Source organism: Hypomesus nipponensis, chromosome 10 (genome assembly GCF_054491055.1).
Source record: "Hypomesus nipponensis isolate SF chromosome 10, ASM5449105v1, whole genome shotgun sequence".
NCBI classification, from domain to species: domain Eukaryota; kingdom Metazoa; phylum Chordata; class Actinopteri; order Osmeriformes; family Osmeridae; genus Hypomesus; species Hypomesus nipponensis.
The window spans coordinates 9,361,029-9,384,658 of NC_140370.1; the positions used below are offsets into that span (position 1 = coordinate 9,361,029).

Below are 23,630 nucleotides of genomic sequence, written 5' to 3' on the forward strand. Positions count from 1 at the left end.
CTTTCCCTCTCCTCCTCCCCTCCTCCCCCACTCCTCTCCTCCTCCCCTCCTCCCCCACTCCTCCTCCCCCTCTCCTTCTCCCCCACTCCTCCTCTCCTCCTCCTCCCCCCTAGTATGAGCAGGAGATCTCCAAGCTGAAGGAGCGTCTGCGTGTGTCGGGCCGGCGCCTGGAGGAGTACGAGCGGCGCCTGCTGGCCCAGGAGCAGCAGATGCAGAAGCTGCTGCTGGAGTACAAGTCTCGGCTGGAGGACAGCGAGGAGCGTCTGCGGCGGCAGCAGGAGGAGAAGGACAGCCAGATGAAGAGCATCATATGCAGGTACCGTCCAAGGCGTCACGCGCCCAGAGTGACCGCAGTGCTGCTTTACTGGAGTCAGAGAGGCCATATTGGATGTGTGAAATCCTTTTGACTTTGATAGGCTTGAGTGCATTGAACTGAAGCCTATCAGTTTTGGAACAAGCAAGAAGGAGTAGAGTGTTGAGAAGCACAGTGCTTTGCATGATCAAAGTTCCGTCTGTAAAATGAATGTAAATGCAGGATACTGTAGAATGGGAACTGAATTAGAATTGACCGTTAACTGCTTCTGCTTCCACTCCCCAGACTAATGGCTGTGGAGGAGGAGCTGAAGAGAGACCATGCAGAGATGCAGGCGGTCATAGATGCTAAACAGAAGATAATCGATGCACAGGTAAAGTATAATTAGGTATAATGATACATGTGTATACATGACCAAAAACAGAGACAGCAGGTAGGGCACATCATGGGCCCATGTTCAAGGTCGCTGGAAGTGTTTCTATGGATATTTATCCTGACCCCCCCCACTCCCCTTTTGCAGAAGTCATCGAAAAGTCATTAACCCTCCTTGCTAGAGGCACTTAACATTTGATCTCTTGAGTGATTTCACACCCTGTCAACTTTTTTGTCTGGGAACATTTGCCATGTTGGCTGCCTGATTGTTGTACATGTAGAGGAATGCTGGCCAGGAAAAAAGGAATTTTAAAAAACAATTAATTGTTTCATAATGTACAATGAATTATATATTCCTACTGACTTTAATACACATTTTCATCTGATAAGTGTGGCGGTCTGGGTTGGAATCCGGCCTGGACCCTTTACTGCATGTCTTCCCGTCTCTCTCACTCCCCTGCCTTTCCTGTCTCTTTATACTGGCACAAAACAAATTATAAAGGTAGAAGTGCCCCCCACCCCACCCCCACCCCCCCCCCCCAAAAAAAATGATAACCTGAGTTTTATCTGCATCTCGTTTCTCCTTTTTTTCATACAAGTTGACAGTAGAACCCTCCCCTCCACTGTTTTGATTCCAAAATACTATAATAGTGTTCCGCTTCGTTCTTGAGCCATGACTGACATTTTGACTTGCTCATTACCGTTGTGTTCCGCTATGTTGAATTTCCAGGTCAGTAAAGGAAGTGGGGTAATCCAAGCAGGCAAGTAAACCAGGGTAACTCGTGGTTTTGGAACATGGCAAGCCTTGGTTGAATGCTGAGCGCAACTACACTCGACACGCATTCTTGTTATACTTAACACTGTAACAAGGGTTAACAATGTAAAGGACAGATCAAGCACAGACTGAAAAACAGCTGGGCATTACACATAGATCTATGATTACAAATGTTATCAAATAGTTTAGGAAGTTTTGTTTGGTTGTTTTAGTATTTTTTTTTTCTTTTCTGTGCTTTTAGGATTTAGTTGCCCTATGCAATTGTTACCACGTGTATCCTTTGAATACTTGTATTCACTTTTTATCAAAGAGTCATCTCTTTTACATAAAAAGGGTTATTCTATTGTGTTAAAGTTGGAGGCCTCTTAAGGGAAATGTTTACCAATTAGGCTTTTCGGTCTTCTCCCTGTTTCTCAGGAATGTGTGTTTGTAGGTTGCGCTCTTTACAAAACTTTTTGTTAGCCTCCAGCTTTGGCTGCTTCCTCTCACCCTGCCCTCCTCCCAATTTAGCTACCGCCCCCACCCAAATCTCACCTCGGTTTTGACAGAACAGTGCCATGACCAGGCTCTATAGTAGAAGGTTGTCCCCATTGGCTTGAAAAATCTATGTTGAAAAACGTAGTCAAAACGTTTGCAATGTCTTCATTACAAATATATCAAAAATATCATACTGTATTTAGCGGTTTACGGACAGCAATCATTTTCGTTTTAGAAATCAAATTTGTTATGTGTTTGCTGTCCAGAATGTTTCCAGTCTACAGTAGTTAGCAGATGAAAGCCATGTCACTGTTGACGGGTACTTTGGTCCTACGTTTCAAAATCTGTTTTTATCATTTGTCTTTTATATAACCTGAAACAAAAGTATGCTCCAAAGCTTGTTTTTTTGTTTTTTGTATATCTTTTTTTATATATATGTTTATATTTTGGTGCCTGTACAACTGAAACACTTTTTTTCAGACTTGGTTCAGCCCCCTATGTCAATTAATCGACTTCACCATGCTGCTCTTTGCCCATCCCTTAAGATTATTTTTTACAACTTTTTAATTTACTCATGTCCTATCTTGCCTTTTCTATTTATTTCTCTCCAGGAGAAGAGGATAAGCTCGCTGGATGCAGCCAACTCTCGACTCATGAGCGCCCTCACTCAAGTGAAGGAGCGCTACAGCATGCAGAATATGCGCAACGGCCTATCACCAACCAACCCCACCAAACTGTCCATCACTGAGAATGGAGAATTCAAAAACAGCAGCTGTTGATTGTCAGTCAGACTGCCATGCTGTTCATTGCAGGGGGTGTCATGCTCCTGTCTTATCAACAAACATGCGTGAAGGAGCTCTGTAATTGGACTACATAAATCTACGAAGAATGTCTAGATATATTAATGTATATACCTTGTATCTTGGTTGTGTACAGAGATTATTCTAGAAGGATGGGAGCAGTAGGTCAACTGTTGTCATAATATAGAGAATATGTGTTACAAATTACATAATTCCCATATACAGACAAATACAGATGAATTATAGGTTAAAAGTATTGTCAAATGAAGAGAAGATTTATGGAAAGGTTGTACATATAAAGTGGGTTTGTTTCAGATAAGCACATAGTGAGCAGTTAGTTACAAATGTATTGAAGTCATCACAGGAGGGGAAGGGCAAAAATAATATTTTATGCACTCCGTTTTCTAATCAAATTTTTTATAGTTTTTTAAACTTCTTTTTTTTTTTTTTTGTCATAAACGAGTTGCATTTGTTTTGATTAGCTGGTTTTTAAAGAAATCGGGACTGTGCAGTGTGAGCCTATAGCCACATCATTGTTTTTTTTATTTATTCCTATACTGTCAAACCGTCATGGCCTCATGAGAAGATTTGACTGCCCTCCTGACTTTGAACAATGTTCAATGTCATATTGATAACTACTGTTAAAAAGAGTCTGCTGTTTCTCACTGTCACAATAGGAGCAACACTCCATACAGGCACAGATTTTTGTTGCACAGGAACTTTGAATGAACTGGTCCATGTCAAACATATTGCATAATTGTCAGTGGTTGAATGTTGATAATAAAAGCTGCCTGTAATTGTGTGTGTGTTTCAAATCAGTACAAGCTCATTACCAATGGATGAATATGTAAGAACTGTAAAACATGGTTAGTGTATAATGCTGCTCTTGTTGAATGTGGCATCTACATACTATGTATGTAACATGAATGATACATAAATAAAGTATAGTTAGATTTGATTGCCATATTGTAATTGGTTTTGTTGTAGGTTTGTCCACAGATGGGTAGTCTATGTGCATTACCTTGTGCTGTAATAGACTTAAATAGTTAGGATAATGATTTATGCAAATAGACATCATAAGCTGAAAAATATTTGGTCTATAAAAAGTACAATATTTACACCCTTCAAAGCTAGAAAAACTGGATAATTGTAGTACTACACTGATTTTGGGATCACTCTGGTTACTCATACTAGTCCCCTCAATGTATAGTGAGAATCATTTGACGCTGGGATATAGAACATAAATTACATGGGGGGGATGCCTAACCACTCCCATGCCTAACCTTCCATAAAAACATCGAAATGTGCAGAAGTAGTAGGTAGCGCGCTGCCGCGAGGTGGTGCTTTACCAGGTTGGGGTGCATCTGAGGGCACAACACCGGAAGTGAATATAGCTAGCGCTAGATAGCCACTGGGTGTATGGTCTATCCACACCACTTAGCACACTAGTTCACTATCCTGTTAACAATACACATCTGACTGGTTGATTTCCAAGCCATTGTGGACCAGGAGTGAGTAGGTTATGTGGATTGAGCATCAGTTTGGTTCCGTTTTTGGTTTCCATTATGTTTTTTTGCGTGCATGAGATGCGACAAGCAAGCTAAACCAGAGTTAGCTGTCATTGCCATCCCTGTCGCTATAGGCTTATCTAACTAAACGTTAGCTTGCTGTTAATCAAGCTAGTCAGCCTGCAGAATGTTCCTTGTTGGCCAAACTACTTTTTGAGAAATGTTTGTAAAGCAGGAATTAGAGTTTGCAATGTTTTATAGTTCGCAAGTACTGTAGCATGACCTGTCTGATGTATAATAATCTGTCGCAAAGCTTTTATGTAGGTTACAGTAGCTAACCATTTTAGCTATTATTGGCAGCTGAACACTACATAGGCAACCTTTTTATAAGCGCTTAGAACATTGGCCAATGAAGTCTCGATATTTGGGTTCACTTACAAAAAAAATCTTTCCACAGGGGTTCATATTAATCCACAATGGCGGACATAAAAAACTTCCTTTATGCCTGGTGTGGTAAGAAGAAACTAACTCCTGACTATGAAGTTAAAGCAGCTGGAAACAAAAACAGGCAGAAGTTTTTGTGTGAAGTGAGTCGTCTTACTTTGATTATTGCATAACTCTATAACTGCAACTGGAGAATCATATGACTATTTCATTTGCATGTCAATTGATTTAATAAATTACCTCCCATTTCTCAGGTCCGGGTTGATGGCTTTAGTTACACTGGAATGGGCAATTCCAGCAATAAAAAGGATGCCCAATCCAATGCTGCCAGAGACTTTGTCAACTACCTTGTCCGAGTTGGTGAAATGAATGGGGCAGAGGTCCCAGCACTGGGGGTTAGAAAACCGTTTTTATCTACAAACTTATGATATCACAAAGTTATTGACCTTTTGGCTAAAGAGCTCAACTTTTTTTATTTCAGTGTTTTCATTGGGTTTTCCTCTTACAATAGGCAAGTGTTCCTGACTACAGTGGGCCGGATGGTGGTGGAGCTAGTGCTGATAGCTTTGGAAGTCTTCCTCCTAGTGGACCTTTACCACCTCATCTGGTTGTGAAAACTGAGCAAGGTTGGATGGATAACCTTCTTAAACATCTTTGGACAATTAATGGTCTTTAGAAAATGTGATATATGTGAGACTCATGGTTCTGTTGTAAAACTATACCTGTGTGTTAGCAAATCACTCAGGACCAGTCCCTGGCGTGACTGGTTTGGGATACTCTGGAGGTGGAGAACATACCCAGTGTGGTGGTGGAGCCGGAGGGGCTCCGTGGGACCGTGGAGCCAACCTGAAGGAGTACTACTCTAAAAGAGATGAGATGGAAGCACAGGCGGTAAGGCCTCCAACTCCAATTGAAAATGGGCTCAATGCCCATGGTGACACATCATTGACTGAAAGTGCAAGTTCTGTACTCTCATTGCACTGCACTACTGTTTACCACCAATGAACACGGCACTAGCATCAGTCATTTGTGTAAATGTTCACTGGGTAAGTGAAGCATTGACAGAATATATCCATCACCAGGGGTATTTATTAATGTTTATTGGCCTGGTAAATATCAAATCAAATCAAATTTATTTGTATAGCCCTTTTTACACGCAAATATGTAAGTTGTACTAAAGAGTCAACTAGATCCAATAATTAAATCACTCTTTGTTTTGTTCCAACTAGACTTTGGAGTCTGAGGAGGTTGATCTGAACGCAGGTCTCCATGGAAACTGGACCCTTGAGAACGCCAAGGCCCGTTTGAACCAGTTCTTTCAGAAGGAGAAGAACCAAACTGATTACAAATATACCCAAGTGGGGCCTGACCACAACAGGTCAGGATAGAAGCAGGGAATGCAACATCCCCTGGACTACACACCTAGTATTCAATTATGTATTCATATAATCCTAGAAGATATTTATGGCATCATATACACACCTAGATGTGGGGCCTGTATGTTTTTCTTCTGGACTACGACTATAGACTGTAATAATGGACTACTAAATGATAATAATACATTTAATTTGGGGCCTTGTCATGGACCTCTTACCTAAAAGGGGCCTATATAGGTGAAGTAAAAACAGTGGAGGTTAAAAATAAATCTAAAATCAGTGGACAGATTTAACAAATACACTGGGAAGGATAGAAAAGTCTAAAGGTTATTGGCAGTTTGGAATAGATCTGTTTGGGGAGGGGGGTGCGTTCCAGAGGCTGGGTGCAGAGCAGCTAAAAGCACAGCCTCCCAGGGTTCAGAGGCAAAATGGGCCCAGAGGAATGCTACAGAGATGAGACATGAGACCCCTAGGGTGTGCTGGAAACACCAGAGCGATCTCGAGAGAACCCTTCTGTTTTTGTGAGTTATTACTGAAACAGTGCCTCACAAAGACAATACTGATCCCATTAAAAACTGAGCTGAAGTGTTCTTAAGAGTAAATAACGTGGACAACGGTGACGCCAGAGATCCCAACCCTACTTGTCGAGACATGCGACATTGTTTAGGATGCACTAAAGTTGTCGCATGGTAGCAAAGGATTTCCTGGTTGTGATTTTTGGTGTCACTGTTCCACTGTAGGACTGAGGCTGTCTATGGACCAGAAGTGAAAGTCTTGATTCTTGTTTAAAAGTCTGACTGAAAAACATATGGGTATCCATGGGTTTTTTCGTCAGAGTGCTCTGTAGGCTGCTTAGTGAAGAGGTCAGTTGGTCTAATTATCAATCAAAACATTAAGTCTTTCCCGAGACATTCTTCAGTGAACTTGGGTAGATGGTCTGTCTTATTTTCTCTCTATCCAGGAGCTTTATAGCAGAGATGCAGTTGTTTGTGAGGCAGCTGGGTAGAAGTAAGTACTAGAGACATGTTGGTCTATATTCTCATTGCTATTAAACATAGTGGCATTTCAAATTCAACTTTTAAAATTGACATGTAAACAAGATCCATTTTGTCCTTTAGAAGTCATAGCCCGAGAGCATGGTTCAAATAAGAAACTTGCGGCCCAGTCCTGTGCCCTATCGATTGTCCGCCAGCTGTACCATCTGGGTGTGATTGAGACCTACAGTGGGATAGCAAAGAAAAAAGAGGGAGAAACTGTAAGTTAATAATATAAATATTTTTGTAAATGCTGATGCATGGACTCATATTTGTCTAAAGGTGATCTCAACATGGTTTGAAATGAGAATTTGGTGGATGTCATTGATATAATTCCAGTTCTTCATTGCTTGACTTGTTTCTCTGCAGTTGGAGGCCATTGAGGTTAATGTTCAGGACGATTTGCAGAATCAGTTGCAGAGCTTGGTCCAAGAGATGGGTGTTGATATTCCTCCAGCCGTAAGTACCCCAGTATAGAACAATTCATTAAAAAAATATATACACTCACATTTGCCTTCAGAACTGCCTAATTCTTCGTGGCATAGGTTCAACAAGGTGCTGGAAACATTCCTCTGATATTTTGGTCATTATTGACATTATAGCACACGCAGTTGCTGCAGTTTGGTCGGCTGCACATCCATGATGCATATCTCCCTTTCCACCACATCGCATTTGTGCTAATGGGTGCTAGATTGTGCGAACTGTAGCCTCAGTTTCCTGTTCTTAGCTGACAGGAGTGCCATAACCTGGGTTTTCCGTTCAGAGACGCTCTTCTGCATACCTCGGTTGTCTGAGCTATTTGAGTTACTGTTGCCTTTCTTTCAGGTCAAACCAGGCCATTCTCCTCTTTTCTGACCATTCTCTGTAAACCCTAAAGTTGGTTGTGCGTGAAAATACCAGTAAATCATCAGTTTCTGAAATACTCAGACTAGCTCATCTGGCACTTACAACCATGCCACATTCAAAGTCACTTAATTCACATTTTTTCCCCATTCTGATGCTCAGTTTGAACAGCAGATCATCTTGACCATGTCTACATTCCTAAAAGCATTGTGTGCGCCATGTGATTGGCTGATTAGATATTTGCCTTACAGAGCAGTTGAGCAGACGTACCTAATGAAGTGGGCGGAGAGTGTATATTTGTGTGCCCCTTTTCAAAGTCAAACACAGTAAGTCTCCCTTATCTCCTTCAGCCTGAAGCTTCCACAAGTCCACCCGTGTCTCTAATCCAGGGGAAGATGGCAATGTTTGAGCCTTCTCAGAGGCAGAGTACGGCAGGGGTGGTACCCTGGTCCCCCCCCCAGATTAACTGGAACCCCTGGACCAGCAGCAACATCGATGAAGGACCGCTGGCATTTGTGAGTATCTCTCCATCTTGTTTCCTTTACCGACGGCTTGGTTATTCCTTCTTTTATTGTCGTTCCTTTTCGTGGTGTGATTGGTTACAGTTGATTCTTCCTCTTTCTCTTGACATGTCTCACTTCTCCCCTCCAGTGCACACCAGAGCAGATCAGCTCAGACCTTCACTATCAGCTGACCCAGCAGCTGGAGCAAGATGTCAACCTACAGAAGGTATGATGTTGTGGAAACACTTCCTGTCATCAGCCATTATGTTAGCATATTTTATATACTATATATTTTTTTAAAATATATTTAAATATATAATTTTCCAGATCATTGCGGAGCGAGATGGCCTTCCAGTTAAGAAGTTTGAGTCCGAAATTTTGTCCGTCATTGAGCGCAACCCAGTGGTCATTATCCGTGGGGCGACCGGCTGTGGTAAGACCACCCAGGTGCCCCAGTACATCCTGGACCAGTTCATCAAGAACAAGCAGGCATCCAACTGTAACATAGTTGTAACTCAGGTACGACCGACAAAACAAGGAAGTACAATTGACATCTCTTTGAAAATGTACTTCAGATAAATGCTTCCTTCGCCGTTGTCACACAAATCCAAACCAAATGGCCATTGTGGCCTTATTTTTTCCTCAGCCGAGGCGCATCAGTGCTGTGTCTGTGGCTGAGCGCGTGTCTTACGAGAGAGGGGAGGACGTGGGGAACAGCTGTGGCTACAGCGTCCGCTTTGAGTCGATCCTTCCTCGTCCACACGCTAGTGTTCTTTTCTGTACTGTCGGTAAGTGTCCCACCAGCCATTATAAGAGTCTGCCATAATAGCCAGGCCCCCTTTGTAATTCTTCAAAAAATGCCTAAACTTTTCCCTCCATTTTCAGGTGTGTTACTTCGTAAGCTAGAGGCAGGCATCCGAGGAATCAGCCATGTGATTGTTGATGAGATCCATGAGAGAGACATCAACGTAAGTTCCTGTGGCCAGATTTGAATATACCAATATACTATGAATATATATTTTTTATAGAACATATTGTTGGAGCAGTAGTTCCACCCACTTCCTGGGTTCTTGCTAATAGAGAAGCATTTTGCCCACTTATAACGTTTCGTTCTTTACTTGCACAGACTTAACTGTGAAAGAAGGAAATTGAATAAAGGGACATTCAGCAGGTGTCTTCATATTTAAAAGTGTGTGTTCTGTTCTTGCCAGACTGACTTCCTGATGGTGGTTCTGAGGGACGTGATCCAGGCCTACCCAGAGGTACGGATAATCCTCATGTCTGCCACCATTGACACCACCATGTTCAGCGAGTACTTTTTTAACTGCCCTGTCATTGAGGTCTTCGGACGGACATTCCCTGTACAAGGTAAGAGTTGTTTTTCACACAACAACAACAAAAGTAACACATTTACTGCATCCATACTAATTGGTGGCTGCTTCAAAACTTTTCTAATTGATGTTCTGTTTTATTCTTTTATTTCAGAGTATTTTCTGGAAGATTGCATTCAGATGACCAAATTTATTCCACCCATGGATAGAAAGAAGAAAGAAAAGGATGATGAAGGTGGAGAGGATGAGGTGTGATATCTTCTTTTCAGGCATCTGTGAAGCCCTCTGTGAATTGCTTATACAAATGGCTATACAAATACAATTTGAATGTATTTCAATCTTGAGTACTGATGAACATGCACTGTAAAACAAAATGCCAATCCGGCCAAACCATTCTTTGTCTTGTCCACCATCTACTTCAGACAAACTGCAATGTCATCTGTGGGCCCGAATACACCCCTGAGACCAAGCGCTCCATGGCCCTGATGAGTGAGAAGGAGACTTCGTTTGAGCTTGTGGAGGCTCTGCTCAAGTACATAGAGACCCTGCAGGTGGCTGGAGCTGTGCTGGTTTTCCTGCCTGGCTGGAACCTCATCTTCTCCATGCAGAGACACCTGGAAATGAACCCTCACTTCAGTGAGTATTAAAGACAGAATTGGATTGGTATCTTCCTCAAGTAGTTCGTGAAGACTTAAGTCTGCCTTAGAGCCAGAGTACAAGAAAAAGAAAAAGTTGTTTCCTGTCAGCACATTTTAACATTGACGTCTCTCCAGTGACTTGTTTCACAGTATTTGGTTGTTCTCCCCAGGGAACCAGCGGTACAGGATTCTGCCCCTCCACTCTCAGATCCCCAGAGAGGAGCAGCGGAGGGTGTTTGAGCCTGTGCCTGATGATGTCAGGAAGGTCAGTCACAGAGCATCACACCGGGATAAACAAACAGGAAGCTTGTAGTTGATAACTTTGTAGGGGATTTTCATGTAATGATTGCATGCAGCTTTAATGATTGCAACGCATTTGACATTTTGCAGGTGATCCTGTCTACTAACATTGCCGAAACCAGTATCACAATCAACGATGTTGTATATGTCATAGACTCCTGCAAGTAAGTAGCCTTCATTTCATGTCTTATCAAATGTCTCAGTCCTCAAAAGAATAATTATTATTATAAATATTTATTGTGAAATATAGATGAGAAATAATTACTTTCTACTAAAATAATGTTTTGTTCCTCCATGTAGGCAGAAAGTGAAGCTGTTCACATCCCACAACAACATGACCAACTACGCCACCGTGTGGGCCTCCAAGACCAACCTGGAGCAGAGGAAGGGGCGGGCGGGACGCGTTCGCCCTGGATTCTGCTTCCACATCTGCAGTATTGCACGCTTTAACAAGTACACATCCAATTTGACTTCCTTGCTTCCCGCTCCACTGTTTAGGACGTTCTATTGATGGGAATTGTGACCCCTTTTTTTGTTTCTGTCTTCAAGACTTGAAACCCATATGACTCCAGAGATCTTCCGCACCCCTCTTCATGAGGTGGCACTTAGCATCAAGCTACTGAGGCTGGGAGCTATCGGACACTTCCTGTCCAAGGCCATTGAGCCCCCACCCCTTGATGCTGTCATCGAAGCCGAACACACGCTGAGGGGTAAATCCTACCCTATCAAAATACACGTTATACTTAAACCCCACTCAAACTACTGTATATTCTTCCACTGTTACTGCAGGTCACTTTGGAACATTAACCTAAACATTACTTACTTTTGAATTGAGATAACATTGGTTTAAGATTAAGTTTAACTGGGTTTGTGGGTGTAATTCTTCCCTCAAGAACTGGATGCTCTAGACTTAAACGATGAGCTAACACCACTCGGACGTATCTTAGCGAAGCTGCCCATTGAGCCAAGGCTTGGGAAGATGATGATAATGGGATGCATATTCAAGTAAGTGAGAAATCTCATACAAATTTCATATTTTTACAAAATGAAATATTTTGGTGTTAAATGCTATTTCTTTCCCTTGTGGTTCTGTAGTGTTGGAGATGCAGTGTGCACCATCTCGGCCGCGACTTGTTTCCCAGAGCCTTTCATCAGCGAGGGCAAACGATTGGCTTTTGTGCACCGCAACTACGCAGGCACCAGGTTCTCTGATCATGTGGCACTGCTGTCTGTCTTCCAGGCCTGGGACGATGTTAGGTGGGTCAATTGGACATGTATATTTCAAACACAGTATATTTTTTTCCCCTCCTGCACCTCATTGAAGTACTAGCAATAGATAAACCTGATTGTATAAATAATACTTTGGCTGCAGTCCTCAAGTTATTATTGTGCACATAAGGCAGGCAAATTTGCGTTTCACTCGTATGTACCTTTCCCAATTCTTCCACTTTTGCCAAACGGTGACTCTGCAGTATGTAAAGGTATTGAATTGATGTCTGGCCCTCGTCCTTGCATTTCAGAATGGGCGGAGAAGACGCTGAAACCAGATTCTGTGACCACAAAAAGCTCAACATGTGTACTCTGAGGATGACCTGGGAGGCCAAGGTACAGCTGAAAGATATCCTCATCAACTCTGGCTTCCCTGAAGGTAATAACGGATTGCATCTATTCTGTCTTTGGATTCAAACCTAAATATCCCACCCCCCCTCCTGTCAAAGCCATTTGTCCATTTCACCCGCAGAATGTTTGATGACCCAGATGTTCAACAACGTTGGACCAGACAACAACTTGGACGTGGTTATCTCCCTGCTGACGTTTGGCTCCTACCCCAACGTTTGCTACCACAAGGAAAAAAGGAAGATCCTCACCACCGAGGGGCGCAATGCCCTCATTCATAAGTCCTCTGTCAACTGTCCTTTTAGCAACCATGACATGACCTACCCCTCGCCCTTCTTTGTCTTCAGCGAAAAGGTGGGGAAATCTGGATTTGTCTCATTTTAAAGATTAAATGGCAAGGGCACTGTATTACGTTTCATGTCAAGACTTGTAAAAGTAGAACATTCCCAATATGATTCAATGGTCAATGTCAATTTAAATTCCAGTTCTGTTTTCCCACAGATCCGAACTCGAGCCATTTCAGCCAAAGGAATGACACTAGTCAGCCCTCTGCAGTTGATCCTGTTTGGCTCCAAGAAGATCACATCAAACGGGGAAATCGTTGAACTGGATGATTGGTGAGCGTCTTTCTAGCGATGCATACTGTAATTAACAGTTTTCACAGCATATTTGACCTTTAGTGCTTTAATCTTGCCCTAAACTTTCAGCATGACCATGGCGAGGTCAAGCAGTTAACTAGTAGCCAAGATCATTTATTCTCTGTGACTAGGCAAAGGGAAAAAGATCAATCAATGAATACTTGTCTTTGTAGGATCAAACTGAAGGTTCCTCATGAGGTGGCGGGGAGCATTGCGGCTCTGAGGGCTGCTATGGAGGCCCTGGTTGTTGAAGTAACCAAGGACCCAGAGTATATCCGACAGCTGGACCCCACCAATGAGCGGCTGCTCAACCTCATCCGTCAGATCTCCAAGCCTTCTGCTACAGGGCTTAACCTCATGGCCAACAACCAACGGTTAGTAAGCAACTCCTGCCTAATCTCCACGAGTGGTCAAACACGTGACCAGTCTTCACAGCTCACTGAGAAAGGGAAGATTTAGTTAGATAAAAATCATTTGTGATGGCAATAATAGATTTTTTGTGTGTCTGCTATAAACATATAGCACCCAGGATAGAAGGATTTGAGTTTTTAAAAAAAGTTTTAAAAAGTATATTGATGTCAATTAAGAAATTATTCTAAAATAAGTTTTCTGTTTTTCATATTTTTCTAGTTTTGGTGATGGCCCCCGTCCTCCCAAGATGGGTCGTTTTGATGGAGGTGGTTATCAAGGAGGAAGTGGAGGCTACAGGGGAGGTGGAGGCTACAGGGGAGGTGGAGGCTACAGGGGAGGTGGAGGTTACAGGGGAGGGGGAGGTTATGGAGGAGGGGGTTATAGGGGTGGAAGTAGTGGATACAGAGGTGGTGGTGGTGGTTCTGGCGGTTATCGAGGAGGGGGTTATGGTGGAAATAGGGGTGGATACAGGGGTGGGTACTAGAACACCTCAATCGATTAGTACATTTTGTTGTGGTCTTATAGGGTTTACAAGATTAACATGGTAAACTTGGAAAAAGTCAAATCGGCACTCAGTAAGTGCTGATGTTAGCCAGCCGACACGTTTAACCACAGTCCCTGGGTCATGTGAGGACAAATGTGGATATTACCCTTGAAATACATTTTTTGTTGATGTGATGTTATTTTTAACCCTTCTTGAGATATGATTGTCAATGTTTTGAGCTCATTTATTGTTGTGAGCCTTGTTGTGTCTCATTTTTCAACAAAATGTCTACAGAACAAAGAATATAGAAATGACCAAAAAAAGAAAGTGTGTGTGTATAATGATTTTAACATTTTGATTTAATACTTTTTATTTGAAATGCTCAATATAAAAACACCATACACTGAATGCATGAGAGCATAACTTGTCTTGAACCATTACTCTCAATGAACCCTTCATAACACATTTTATCAGTGAATAAGAAGCACTGATAAGCACTTCATTTAACTAAGAAATATACTGCATCGGCTGTAAGTACTTACACAAGACATCCAATTAGACAACACTTTAAATGCAAATGAGGTGTACTGTACATCTGAAGGAATGTAATGACTCATTCTAAGAACTGACCCACATCTTGCGCTGCAAGCCTATATTCCCCATTGTATTGGTCTCAAATTTGTTGGTGTTCATCTCCAGACTGAGCTCCTGCAAGGCCTTGGACAAATGGTGCGACTCAAGTTGGTCCCCACTGGCGGTCTTTTCAAGGCCCTCTTCACTGGCTTGGTAGTGGTGATCAGGCACAAGGATGGACACCCCGTAGCCGTGATTGTCATGGATGTGGTTGTCGGACATCTTTAGCTGGGGCTTAGGAAGTACCTGGTCATAGCAAACATATTAGTCTGTAACTATAATATACCTGGGTTTGGGAAGTGTAGATTGTTACTGTATAATATGTACAGCATGTACTTTAATGCAACAACAAAAATCCCATTGAATAGTTCTGATTTCAAATACCTTGAGATTGATAGCACCCATTGAGCCTTTGGCTGCCTGGTTGCTGCAGTGATGAATTTCGTTCCCATGCAGCTCCGCAACACTCCCTGGGAACAGCTCCACACCTGGCCCCTGATGACATCATCGTGCAGTCAATGTGTCAGTGCTGACATGAATCACAGTTACAAGTCTCCCTGGTTCAACAACCCAGATTACAATTAATTCCAATCAATGTTAGATAAAATGATCAAGTTTATATGCAGACTAACCTATGGAAATAACCCTATCTTTATTTGTAATACACAAAAGTTTATTACAAATAAATCTCCCAAGCTGAACCATTACCTGGGCACCTGATATTTCACAGTTCTTCATGATCAGACAAGCGCCAGTTAGGACGCACACTCCTGTGCCATCGCATTTTAACACGCAGTTCTCCAGCGTCATCTGTCCTGCCTCCACCACCACGATCCCATCACAGGTCCCTTGCTGCATCAGCGTCAGGTTACAGAGGGTCACCTTTGTGGCTTTGGAGGCCACAAAGTTGTTGTGTGACGGGTCTGAGAAGAACACCACCTCCTGCCTCTCTCCTTCACCTGCAACAAATATATTCATGCTTTCACATCACAAAGTCATTCTCACCCAGAAATGGTAAAGAGTAGAAATTATGAAAGTAAAAATGTTGAAAGGGCAGTTCATTCCAATTACAGGGCAGTAAACACAAACTATATTGATTTAGGATATTGAAATACAAATGTACATTTAATGTATTACCTTTGATGACTATGTCCTCAGTGAGGGATGACAGTGCAGGGGCCTGATACTCCCCAGGGAACACCACCACTACGTCTCCAGAGTAGCAGGATTCCAAGGCTACTGACAGACAGTCGTGCTGCTGGATCAACGCGTCTGAGGAGAAATTCTTAAACTGTGATGTCGGGGTGCAAGAGAAAGAAAGTCAAAATGAGAGTTAAGCTGAATTATTCTTCTGTTTCAGTGTAAAGCTGTTTTCAAAAAGAGTCAATTACATTTCTGCTTGTCGCTTGACAATTATGTCATGTAAATACTTAACATCTGCGCTAGCAGACCAACCATATCTGTTGTCATCATTTGGGCCACAATGTGTGTCACAGGTCTTCCAGACGCCCTCCGTCCCCTTCTGCGCTTACAGATCCTCGGATAGAACGGTCCATGGCTGCTGAGCAATGAGATTTAACATGTACAACCAAGGTTTGCATCCAAGCCCGAGCAATGTTCTGTAATGAAACTGAAAAAGAAATGGCACCTGAGTCGCATATCTTCCCAGAACTTTAGGAGCCCACATAGCATCAACATTTCATAGTATTTCTTCCAGCACTCCACAGCCTCCCCTGGTAGGGTTTCCCCCTGTATACTGCTCTGGAACTTTGTCAGCTCCAGCCGTTTGCTCCGGTAGTCTTCCAAGGTCTTTCGGTAGCGCTCATTGATTGGACCAGGAATGGTTCCGTCATGGATGTCATAGTACCTGCCAAAGTTCACCGCATAGACCCAACAAAATTCAACATTATTTCAATTACTATTACAACACTTACAGTGATATTGCAAGGGGGTGTTGGTTATAACCATGGTAATAATGTCAAATAAATGTTGAAAGTCCTTACAGTTGTATACGTTTTTCTATGAGCCCTGCATAATCATCACCCTCCTCTTCGTCATCCCAGTCTCTCCAGAGGAAATCGTAGAAAAACCTAAAGATCAAACAGAGGTCGAAAACACATATGCAGTCTAGAAGTATTCCAGCTACTCCCCTTCGGCAGAAGGCTGCGGTCCATCGAGACAAAAACCTCACGCCACAAGAACAGTTTCTTCCCATCCGCTGTTGGCCACTTTAATAAGGCCAAGGACTCACACTGACTTTAAATCACAAGCTGAACAATGACACCTTGCACATTGCAATTTGCACTATTGTATTGTATTCTCTTGCACTATCTGTTTTTTTAGGTTAGATTGTGAATTATGGCTACTTATATTTTATTCCCCATAGTATTAGCTAGACCCCCCTTAGTATTAGGTAGACTTTGCTCCTTTTGTTTTGTTAGTCCACATACTTAAGTTTCAATATTCCTACATGTTTAATGTATGCACCTCCCTGCCAAAGTAAATTCCTTGTTTGTGCAAACATTCATGGCGAATAAAATCCCTTCTGATTCTGATTCTTCTGATTACATGTGTTAACTCATGCTGAGAACCGAATATGAAATGTATTGACATTTTTACCGAGCATGTTCCAGAGCCTCTGCTATGCAGTCAACCTCAGTCCCCAGGCCTTGTACAGGATAGACATCCAAGACCGGCACAGAGTAGTCATGTTCCCTCAAAACATCTTCAACTAGCTCCCTTGGCAAGTTGGCAATATTTGAGGAAAATGGCTCGGCCACAGAAACTGAAACTCTCAGAGGGATGCTTTTTCCATCAAATGGAGTGGCCTCAACCTAAAAAGAATGCACAGGTTAGTGGATTAGTGGTTCATTGAGATGTTCACATATACTAAGCCTGCCTATCGGCTTAACTTTTTACTAGAGGTGTGACACAGACATTATGATAATTAAACTGAAAAGAAAACATGTCAGCGTGTCCTCAGGTTACTGTACAGAACCTCCATGAGCACACCAACGAAAGGTAGGTCCCCAATTTCACAGTGTTCTAATATGAGTTCTGGAGCCGTTTTCCACACTGCTGTCCAGGAAACTTTGCTGGCAAGTTTCTTTAAAATATAAAGGCTGATGGCTTCATCTGCGTCTTCTGCCTAATGTGAGAAAATAAATCATGATGTAGCAGCTTACCACTTATCATTACATCTAAATTAGATCTACATATTTAATTGACTTGCTAGCTAGCTAGTCTGGACTTCCTAGCTGGATAGCAGTTGTATTTATTTACCGAACACTGGCCAATCATCTGATCGCAGAACAGGTCGACTCTCTCGTCGTATGTGTAGGTCTTATTCGAGATGAAGATTTGTGGCAAGAGTTTAGCATATTCCTCCACATCTTCTGGTTCTTTGTTAGGACTGGGGGACACTTGTTTACTTCTAACTTTACTCCTGACAATTTGAGGAGTGACACTATTAGACGTTGATGGTGACTCGGGATCAACTCTAGGGTCCTCCGCTTGTAGACTGTCGTTGGATGGAGCTTCGGGGGGAGTAACGGTCACTTTCAGGTCGGTTTCTTCATCGAAATGGTCACATTGAGCTGATGTAGCCATTATAATGACTATGTCATGAGTACAATTATAAACTCTTTGAAGATAATTTCTCTAGCCTGAGCTACCTACAGTATCAACGTTTCTACTTGTGGCTAAATGCGCGAGTAGCTACATTGTGCTAGTGTGGTTTAACCGATTTTGTAGTCAACCGTCACACGAGCTTAGATCATGCTTTTTTTTTTTTTCCTTGGCGGGAAAGGAAATGCCTCGCTCTGAACTGAAAAGACTAGATAGTACTGTTACAAACTTAATGAAAAGCATTGTTGACAAAACATACTTCAATCTAGCTGTATTTTCCTGCTTCGCTTTGTCAGTGTAAAGTTTGTCAAATTTAGGTGGAGATGAATACCAGGTTAAATGCCATACCAAGTTCTTCATAGTTTATTGTTAAGAAATGATGCAATCAAACAAAGAGATTTATTAAAAATAATACAAAATGTATTGTGGATTTGCATAAGCACTTTGCCAATTCCCATTTAAATAAAGAGTCGAAAAAAACGTGTCAATATGATATGCAATGTAATAGGCTAAACTTTATTCAAAAATGTATCTAAAAAAAATCAAAGTTAATTGAGGATTGCATTTGTACATTGAATTGCCATTTGAAAAAACATGCATTGCCGTTTGAATAAAGAGTCTAATAAACTTCCATAGAAATTTCCTTAGTTCTTAAATGTAAGAAAACTCCGTTTAAAATGGATTACAACTTTTGCAGTTGATCATCCCAGTTAGTGTCTTTCACGTAAAATTTGGCCTACCATTGGGAAATGGTAAAAGTAAAAGTTATTTCAAATAATTCCGAAATCTCATAAACGCAGGATATGGAGTGTTTTAGTTCTTTAAGCTAGCTACATCCACGTTCTATTCTTGGTCAAACCAGACTCCTGCCCCATAAAGTATATTTAACCTTGCCCTTTGATCCTTCAGCACACAGGAACATTATCTGCTCTAAATTCAGTGTTTCCTCCTCCATGACGTAGTACATGAGGGGCACTCTTATTACAATTTTCTCAACTTAATTTATTATTGAGTCTAAAGCTTCATATTACACAAATACTTCAAGTCAGTCAACTGCAAATATAACTAAGTTGAATAGTTAAATGGCAAAAGAAGTGCACAAACGTTTTGACTTTATTTATTTGTTTTTGTTATGGTGAGCTAGCGTTTTTTGATACTATCCGATTTCTCTGCATATGAATTGCGCCCGCCTGTGTCAATTCTGGGTGGTGCACATGTAGGCCTAACAAACTACCTTTTTACACAGTCGGCAGATCATCAAAGCACCTTAGTACGGAAGTCGACGTAGGGAACTTTGACTTGCGCAGTAGCTGCTAGGGTGTAGTCGGATATAGTTCTTTTCTTTCTGAAGTTTATCCATGGCGGTGGACACAAAGCACTGAAACCGTGGAAGTTTGCGAAACAGAAAGAGGGGTGCGCGAGAGAAAGGAGAAGACTTTGGGACTGACCGAATGCTATTGGAAAGGAGCAACGAGTGAACTTGTTTTCCGTATGGTTGTATTTGTTTCACCAAGAACGCGGTAACTGGTTTGTTACCACAAAGTTGAAAGTTTGAAGGTGTTGGGGGGATACTTGTAGCATTAGCTGAAGATCACTGTTGTCTAATAGAATAGCCCAACTCAAAATGCGGTCATTTTTCAAAGTTGTAATCTCATTGACTTGTTTGGCTGTATGCAGCCACGGTGCTATGGATGAATGCACTGATGATTCGGGTCGGCCTCAGCGATGCATGCCAGAGTTTGTCAATGCTGCTTTCAACGTGACTGTAGTTGCTACCAATACTTGTGGATCTCCACCCGAAGAGTACTGCGTACAAACTGGGGTTACGGGAGTCACCAAGTCGTGCCACATCTGCGATGCCCGGGATCGTAGTCAACACCACAGCGCTGTATATCTCACCGATTACAACAACCAACATGAAACCACCTGGTGGCAAAGTCAAACTATGTTAGCGGGCATCCAGTACCCTAACTCTATCAATTTAACTCTTCATCTTGGTAAGTATCCTATTGCACGCACAATGTTTTGACCATTTGAGTCTTGGGCTACACACGTTTTGTTTTGCATGGATAATGAGAGACTAGCAACGTTCGACTAAAGTCATAGCCTACATTTCATAATATCTAGGCTACAATGTTTTAGGTAACTGCCATAACAATCGCACAATCTGTTTAACTTGTAAAGTCTCCCAAGTTTATTATGTAAAGTAGTAGGCTGCAATGTTCAAATATGGATGTGGGTGACTTAAGTCATGCGGGCCTTTGGTTTTCAAGGGGAGGGCTGACCAACAGGGCAGTTTTTCAATGTGCAGTTTTGCAATAAGACAAATGATGTGCCTGAGCTGCGGTTTCTTGTTGACCACCTCTGAACTGTTTTGATATTTGATAAATGATAATAAGACATTTGATAGGCAGTCATTGTGTCACGCATGCGAAATTAACTTGTGTTTAAGTGACTGCATTTACATTATTTCAGATTTGTTAATTATAAGACGCCAGTGGGATATAGCTTGAGGTACCCAGCCCTTCTGTTTTAGTAGGACTTGACATTCCTACGGAGTTTAATCATAGCTAGTAAAACCATATAGTCTAAGAGAATAAACTGGTATCATGCTAGCCTACACAATCTATTCGGTCACATCTTTAAGGTTAAGTCAAAGCAATTTCAGTTAGTGTTGTTCTCTGTCTGTATCATCATAACTTTTGACACCCAAATTCCTAAATTATAAAACTAATGATATGCCAGCTTGTATTGGGTCTAATTCTGCAAATCTTCCATACTCTTGTAAGATTTTGGTTTGGACATTTGGTAATCTACACACTGCTCAAAGGTTACATTATGGGCATTGCATAATGTGTAAGACTAGACAGAAGATTGGATTGCATCCCATATTAAGGAAAATATGAATGGTTCAGTCTGTCTTCTTGGCTCTGATATAGAAAGGCTGGAACATTTGACATGGAGTGACTCCTACTTGTCTTCCATTATCACTCCAGAGGCATGAAGTTACTGGATTTGTTTTACACTTAACACAAATAAATCAATTTCAGATACAAAGCAAAATGATAATTTGTACAGTAGTAGGTTATTATTATTTATATATTTTGATCATTTTGTGTTGAACTGTTGGCATGGTCTCCTCATAGCCTTATATTCAAGCACAGGATGCAGCTTTGATTGATTCAGTCATGGCGATTTCAAGCTTGTGGCTACAGTGTTTGCACATGGGCTATGTTTGTAGTAAGATGTAAGTTTTTGCTGGTATATACTCAGGACTTTGATGACTTTCATCTCTGTATGCCCTTGAAGGGCTGGTTTGGGCATGAAGAAGGCATGCCCTAACTTGATATTACAGTACAGCTTTAAGGAGATATTGTTGGCTGCAAAGATAGATGTGGAGAGATGAAAGAAATTAGACATGTTACATGAAGCAGACGTTTAAACATTAACAGGTATACGCACTCATACAGGTTTGTATTATTCTCTGCTCCAATTACATCCAACAATTCAAATAATAGAAGCCTAAGTGACGATTAGCATGGTAAGGAAACGTGTAGCCTCTGCAAATTCTGGTGCTTAGAGGACTGAATATTCATGTAGCAATCTGAAGGAGACTCAGAAGTGTCAGTCGCAGAAGAATGTGAACAATGAAGAGACATACCCTTGAGGCCTCTATTTTGGTGTACTTAAAAGGCATTTGTTCCGATCCCCAAGTAGGAAGGAAAGCTGTTCTGTAAATTACTAATGTGTCCCCTACACTGCTCAGATTGTTAGCATGCCTTATCATTCATCCAGAAAGCAAACCCCGTAAACTCAGTATCATACTGTTTGCTCCCTGTGAAGAAACTTGGTGTGGCACCTACAGTATAGTCTGTACTTCTGACATATCTGGTCAGAAAGTAGTTTATTAACCCAAGTCAGTGACTCCAGTAAGACTGTGACCCACCAAGACACAGTAACGGCTGTGCTTGTTTATCATAGGGATGCTCAAACTGAAATTGTGAAATTCCGTTATAAAAGGTGACATTCCCATACCAAGCTTGTTTTTTTGAGTCCTTATCATTAAAGTCTAAACATGGAGCTTTGTTTTAAAAGTAACTTTCCAGAATTTAATAGCTTTCAGGAAGAAAAGGCAACAGTATGCATCAACAGATATCTTGAATGTCTTCATCTGTGTGTCCTTTCTTGTCCTAGACCTTATGTTCTGGCCAAATCATAGCGTGGGCCAGCACACAGGAAGAGGTTTGTATGTCCCAGAGATGAGATGAAGCACAGCAGTGTGGGAAAGCCAAGAAGGCTCTTTCTCTGGCCCCCAGGGTGCTTGTCATGTTCCTCGTAGGCTTTCCCAAATGCCGTAAAAGACGGAGTCTTCTTTTTTTTTTTCTCAGAACGGCCAGCTGTTGCAAATTATACCAATCTGAAAGTTGAGGGGGACTGAAGGGAATGGAGTAGTCATCAAGTTAAAACCTATTGTTTTTCTGGTGAAGGAATTATCTCAGTGTGGGAAACTTGTATGTCCAAGGCTTTCTAATCACACTAATTCATGTTTTATTCATGAAAAATAAGTGTATACCAGTGAAAATGGCAGAATTACCTTTAATAATTGTGTAGCTCCATATAAAACCTCTCTTATCTACTTGAATTGCATTTTGCAATAGATTGTATATTTGAGTAGGACAAAATCATTTTGTGAGTATTTACAGACCTGAAAGTATTTAGTGGTACTGAAGTGTGTAACATATCTTGCTTTCCCAACTTAATTTGTCAGTTTAAATACAGCTGTTTTCAAATGCGATGGAAGAATGGTGACAGTTTGGATGTTTCCCCACAGTGAAGAATAGCATACATTCTTGCACTGGCCTTTTTTCTCTCAATTTTTCTAACAACAGTAAGGTCAAAAAGGAACAGAGTTTGAATAGGTCTTGCTGTTGATGAACAAATGGAACACTGCCCCAATCTGCTATCTTCTATTTCAGCCTTGTTCCATGTGTTACTGTTTGTGATTTGTTTCTTAAACTAAATCTATACTTTTTATTTTTAAATATTCTCATGGACTGCTGTGTTGCATGTTGAATCACTATTCAAACCTTTGAAGGCACCAGGTGCTGTTGGTGACCCTGACCTGAAGACAGTGTATGGAGAGACTAGCTGCTGTTGGATATTTTTGTGCAGTCTATTGTCATGCAAAATATAAACTAGGAATATGTTTAAGTATTTTTTTATTTCTTTGCGAGCTTTTAAAACTGAAATCTTGTTCAGTGTTTTTACAGAACCATATTTATGGCTGCAGTGGCATGGGGAACATAACTTCAGAAAGTGGGCCTTTTGATATTGAGGTGCTCCTGCTTTAACAATATTACTGGACTTTAATAGGCCTATTCATAAGGCCATGAGTGCAGTCCGTTTCCTGCCTGCAATATCCCTTGTCTGTCTGGCCAAACATGATTTCTTCCTCTGTAACAACATGGCCATTTCTTCACTTTGTTGTGACATTCCCGCCTTTGTA

General features: G+C 41.5%; 4 protein-coding genes across 11 annotated transcripts in view; 3 read left to right on the top strand and 1 right to left on the bottom strand.

The window, feature by feature from the left end:
* Window positions 1–3,534, top strand: part of rasal2 (RAS protein activator like 2) — a 41,437-nt gene extending 37,903 nt beyond the window's left edge. For all 5 annotated transcript variants that reach the window (XM_084707271.1, XM_084707273.1, XM_084707272.1 and 2 more), the window contains 3 exons: window positions 114–316; window positions 599–686; window positions 2,549–3,534. In XM_084707271.1, the coding sequence (XP_084563397.1) occupies window positions 114–316; window positions 599–686; window positions 2,549–2,716 (459 nt within the window). In that variant the 3' untranslated portion in view covers window positions 2,717–3,534. The remainder of the gene's footprint in view (window positions 1–113; window positions 317–598; window positions 687–2,548) is intronic.
* A 586-nt stretch (window positions 3,535–4,120) lies between these two features.
* dhx9 (DEAH (Asp-Glu-Ala-His) box helicase 9) lies at window positions 4,121–14,198 on the top strand. Of its 3 annotated transcripts, none has more exons than XM_084707685.1 (28): window positions 4,121–4,252; window positions 4,703–4,832; window positions 4,944–5,084; window positions 5,201–5,315; window positions 5,423–5,580; window positions 5,919–6,067; window positions 7,027–7,073; window positions 7,184–7,320; window positions 7,469–7,558; window positions 8,293–8,457; window positions 8,594–8,671; window positions 8,773–8,964; window positions 9,092–9,233; window positions 9,331–9,413; window positions 9,657–9,813; window positions 9,931–10,025; window positions 10,199–10,412; window positions 10,585–10,679; window positions 10,805–10,878; window positions 11,015–11,167; window positions 11,264–11,424; window positions 11,608–11,719; window positions 11,810–11,971; window positions 12,235–12,362; window positions 12,456–12,685; window positions 12,833–12,948; window positions 13,143–13,343; window positions 13,600–14,198. In XM_084707685.1, the coding sequence occupies exons 2-28, from the start codon at window positions 4,722–4,724 to the stop codon at window positions 13,862–13,864; spliced, it is 3,771 nt and encodes a 1,256-aa protein (XP_084563811.1). In that variant the 5' UTR covers window positions 4,121–4,252; window positions 4,703–4,721; the 3' UTR covers window positions 13,865–14,198. The 3 variants fall into 3 exon arrangements, with proteins under 3 accessions (XP_084563811.1, XP_084563810.1, XP_084563812.1); XM_084707684.1 differs by having other exon boundaries at window positions 4,122–4,248; window positions 13,600–14,197; XM_084707686.1 differs by lacking the exons at window positions 4,121–4,252; window positions 4,703–4,832; window positions 4,944–5,084; ... (1 more) ...; window positions 5,423–5,580; window positions 5,919–6,067 and adding an exon at window positions 6,808–6,928 and having other exon boundaries at window positions 13,600–14,196.
* A 61-nt stretch (window positions 14,199–14,259) lies between these two features.
* LOC146271559 (testicular spindle-associated protein SHCBP1L-like) lies at window positions 14,260–18,295 on the bottom strand. 2 transcript variants are annotated; one of them, XM_084707687.1, is made up of 10 exons: window positions 17,780–18,295; window positions 17,496–17,645; window positions 17,117–17,331; window positions 16,501–16,587; window positions 16,146–16,364; window positions 15,953–16,058; window positions 15,635–15,788; window positions 15,206–15,456; window positions 14,882–14,992; window positions 14,260–14,743 (listed from the first exon to the last, which is right to left on the bottom strand). In XM_084707687.1, exons 1-10 carry the CDS (start codon window positions 18,104–18,106, stop codon window positions 14,483–14,485), a joined length of 1,881 nt encoding a protein of 626 aa, XP_084563813.1. In that variant the 5' UTR covers window positions 18,107–18,295; the 3' UTR covers window positions 14,260–14,482. The 2 variants fall into 2 exon arrangements, with proteins under 2 accessions (XP_084563813.1, XP_084563814.1); XM_084707688.1 differs by having other exon boundaries at window positions 14,262–14,743; window positions 15,953–16,055; window positions 17,780–18,293.
* A 1,106-nt stretch (window positions 18,296–19,401) lies between these two features.
* lamc1 (laminin, gamma 1) overlaps window positions 19,402–23,630 on the top strand; it is a 33,755-nt gene continuing 29,526 nt past the window's right edge. The window contains exon 1 of the mRNA XM_084707222.1: window positions 19,402–20,121. Within this exon, the coding sequence (XP_084563348.1) occupies window positions 19,749–20,121 (373 nt within the window). The 5' untranslated portion in view covers window positions 19,402–19,748. The remainder of the gene's footprint in view (window positions 20,122–23,630) is intronic.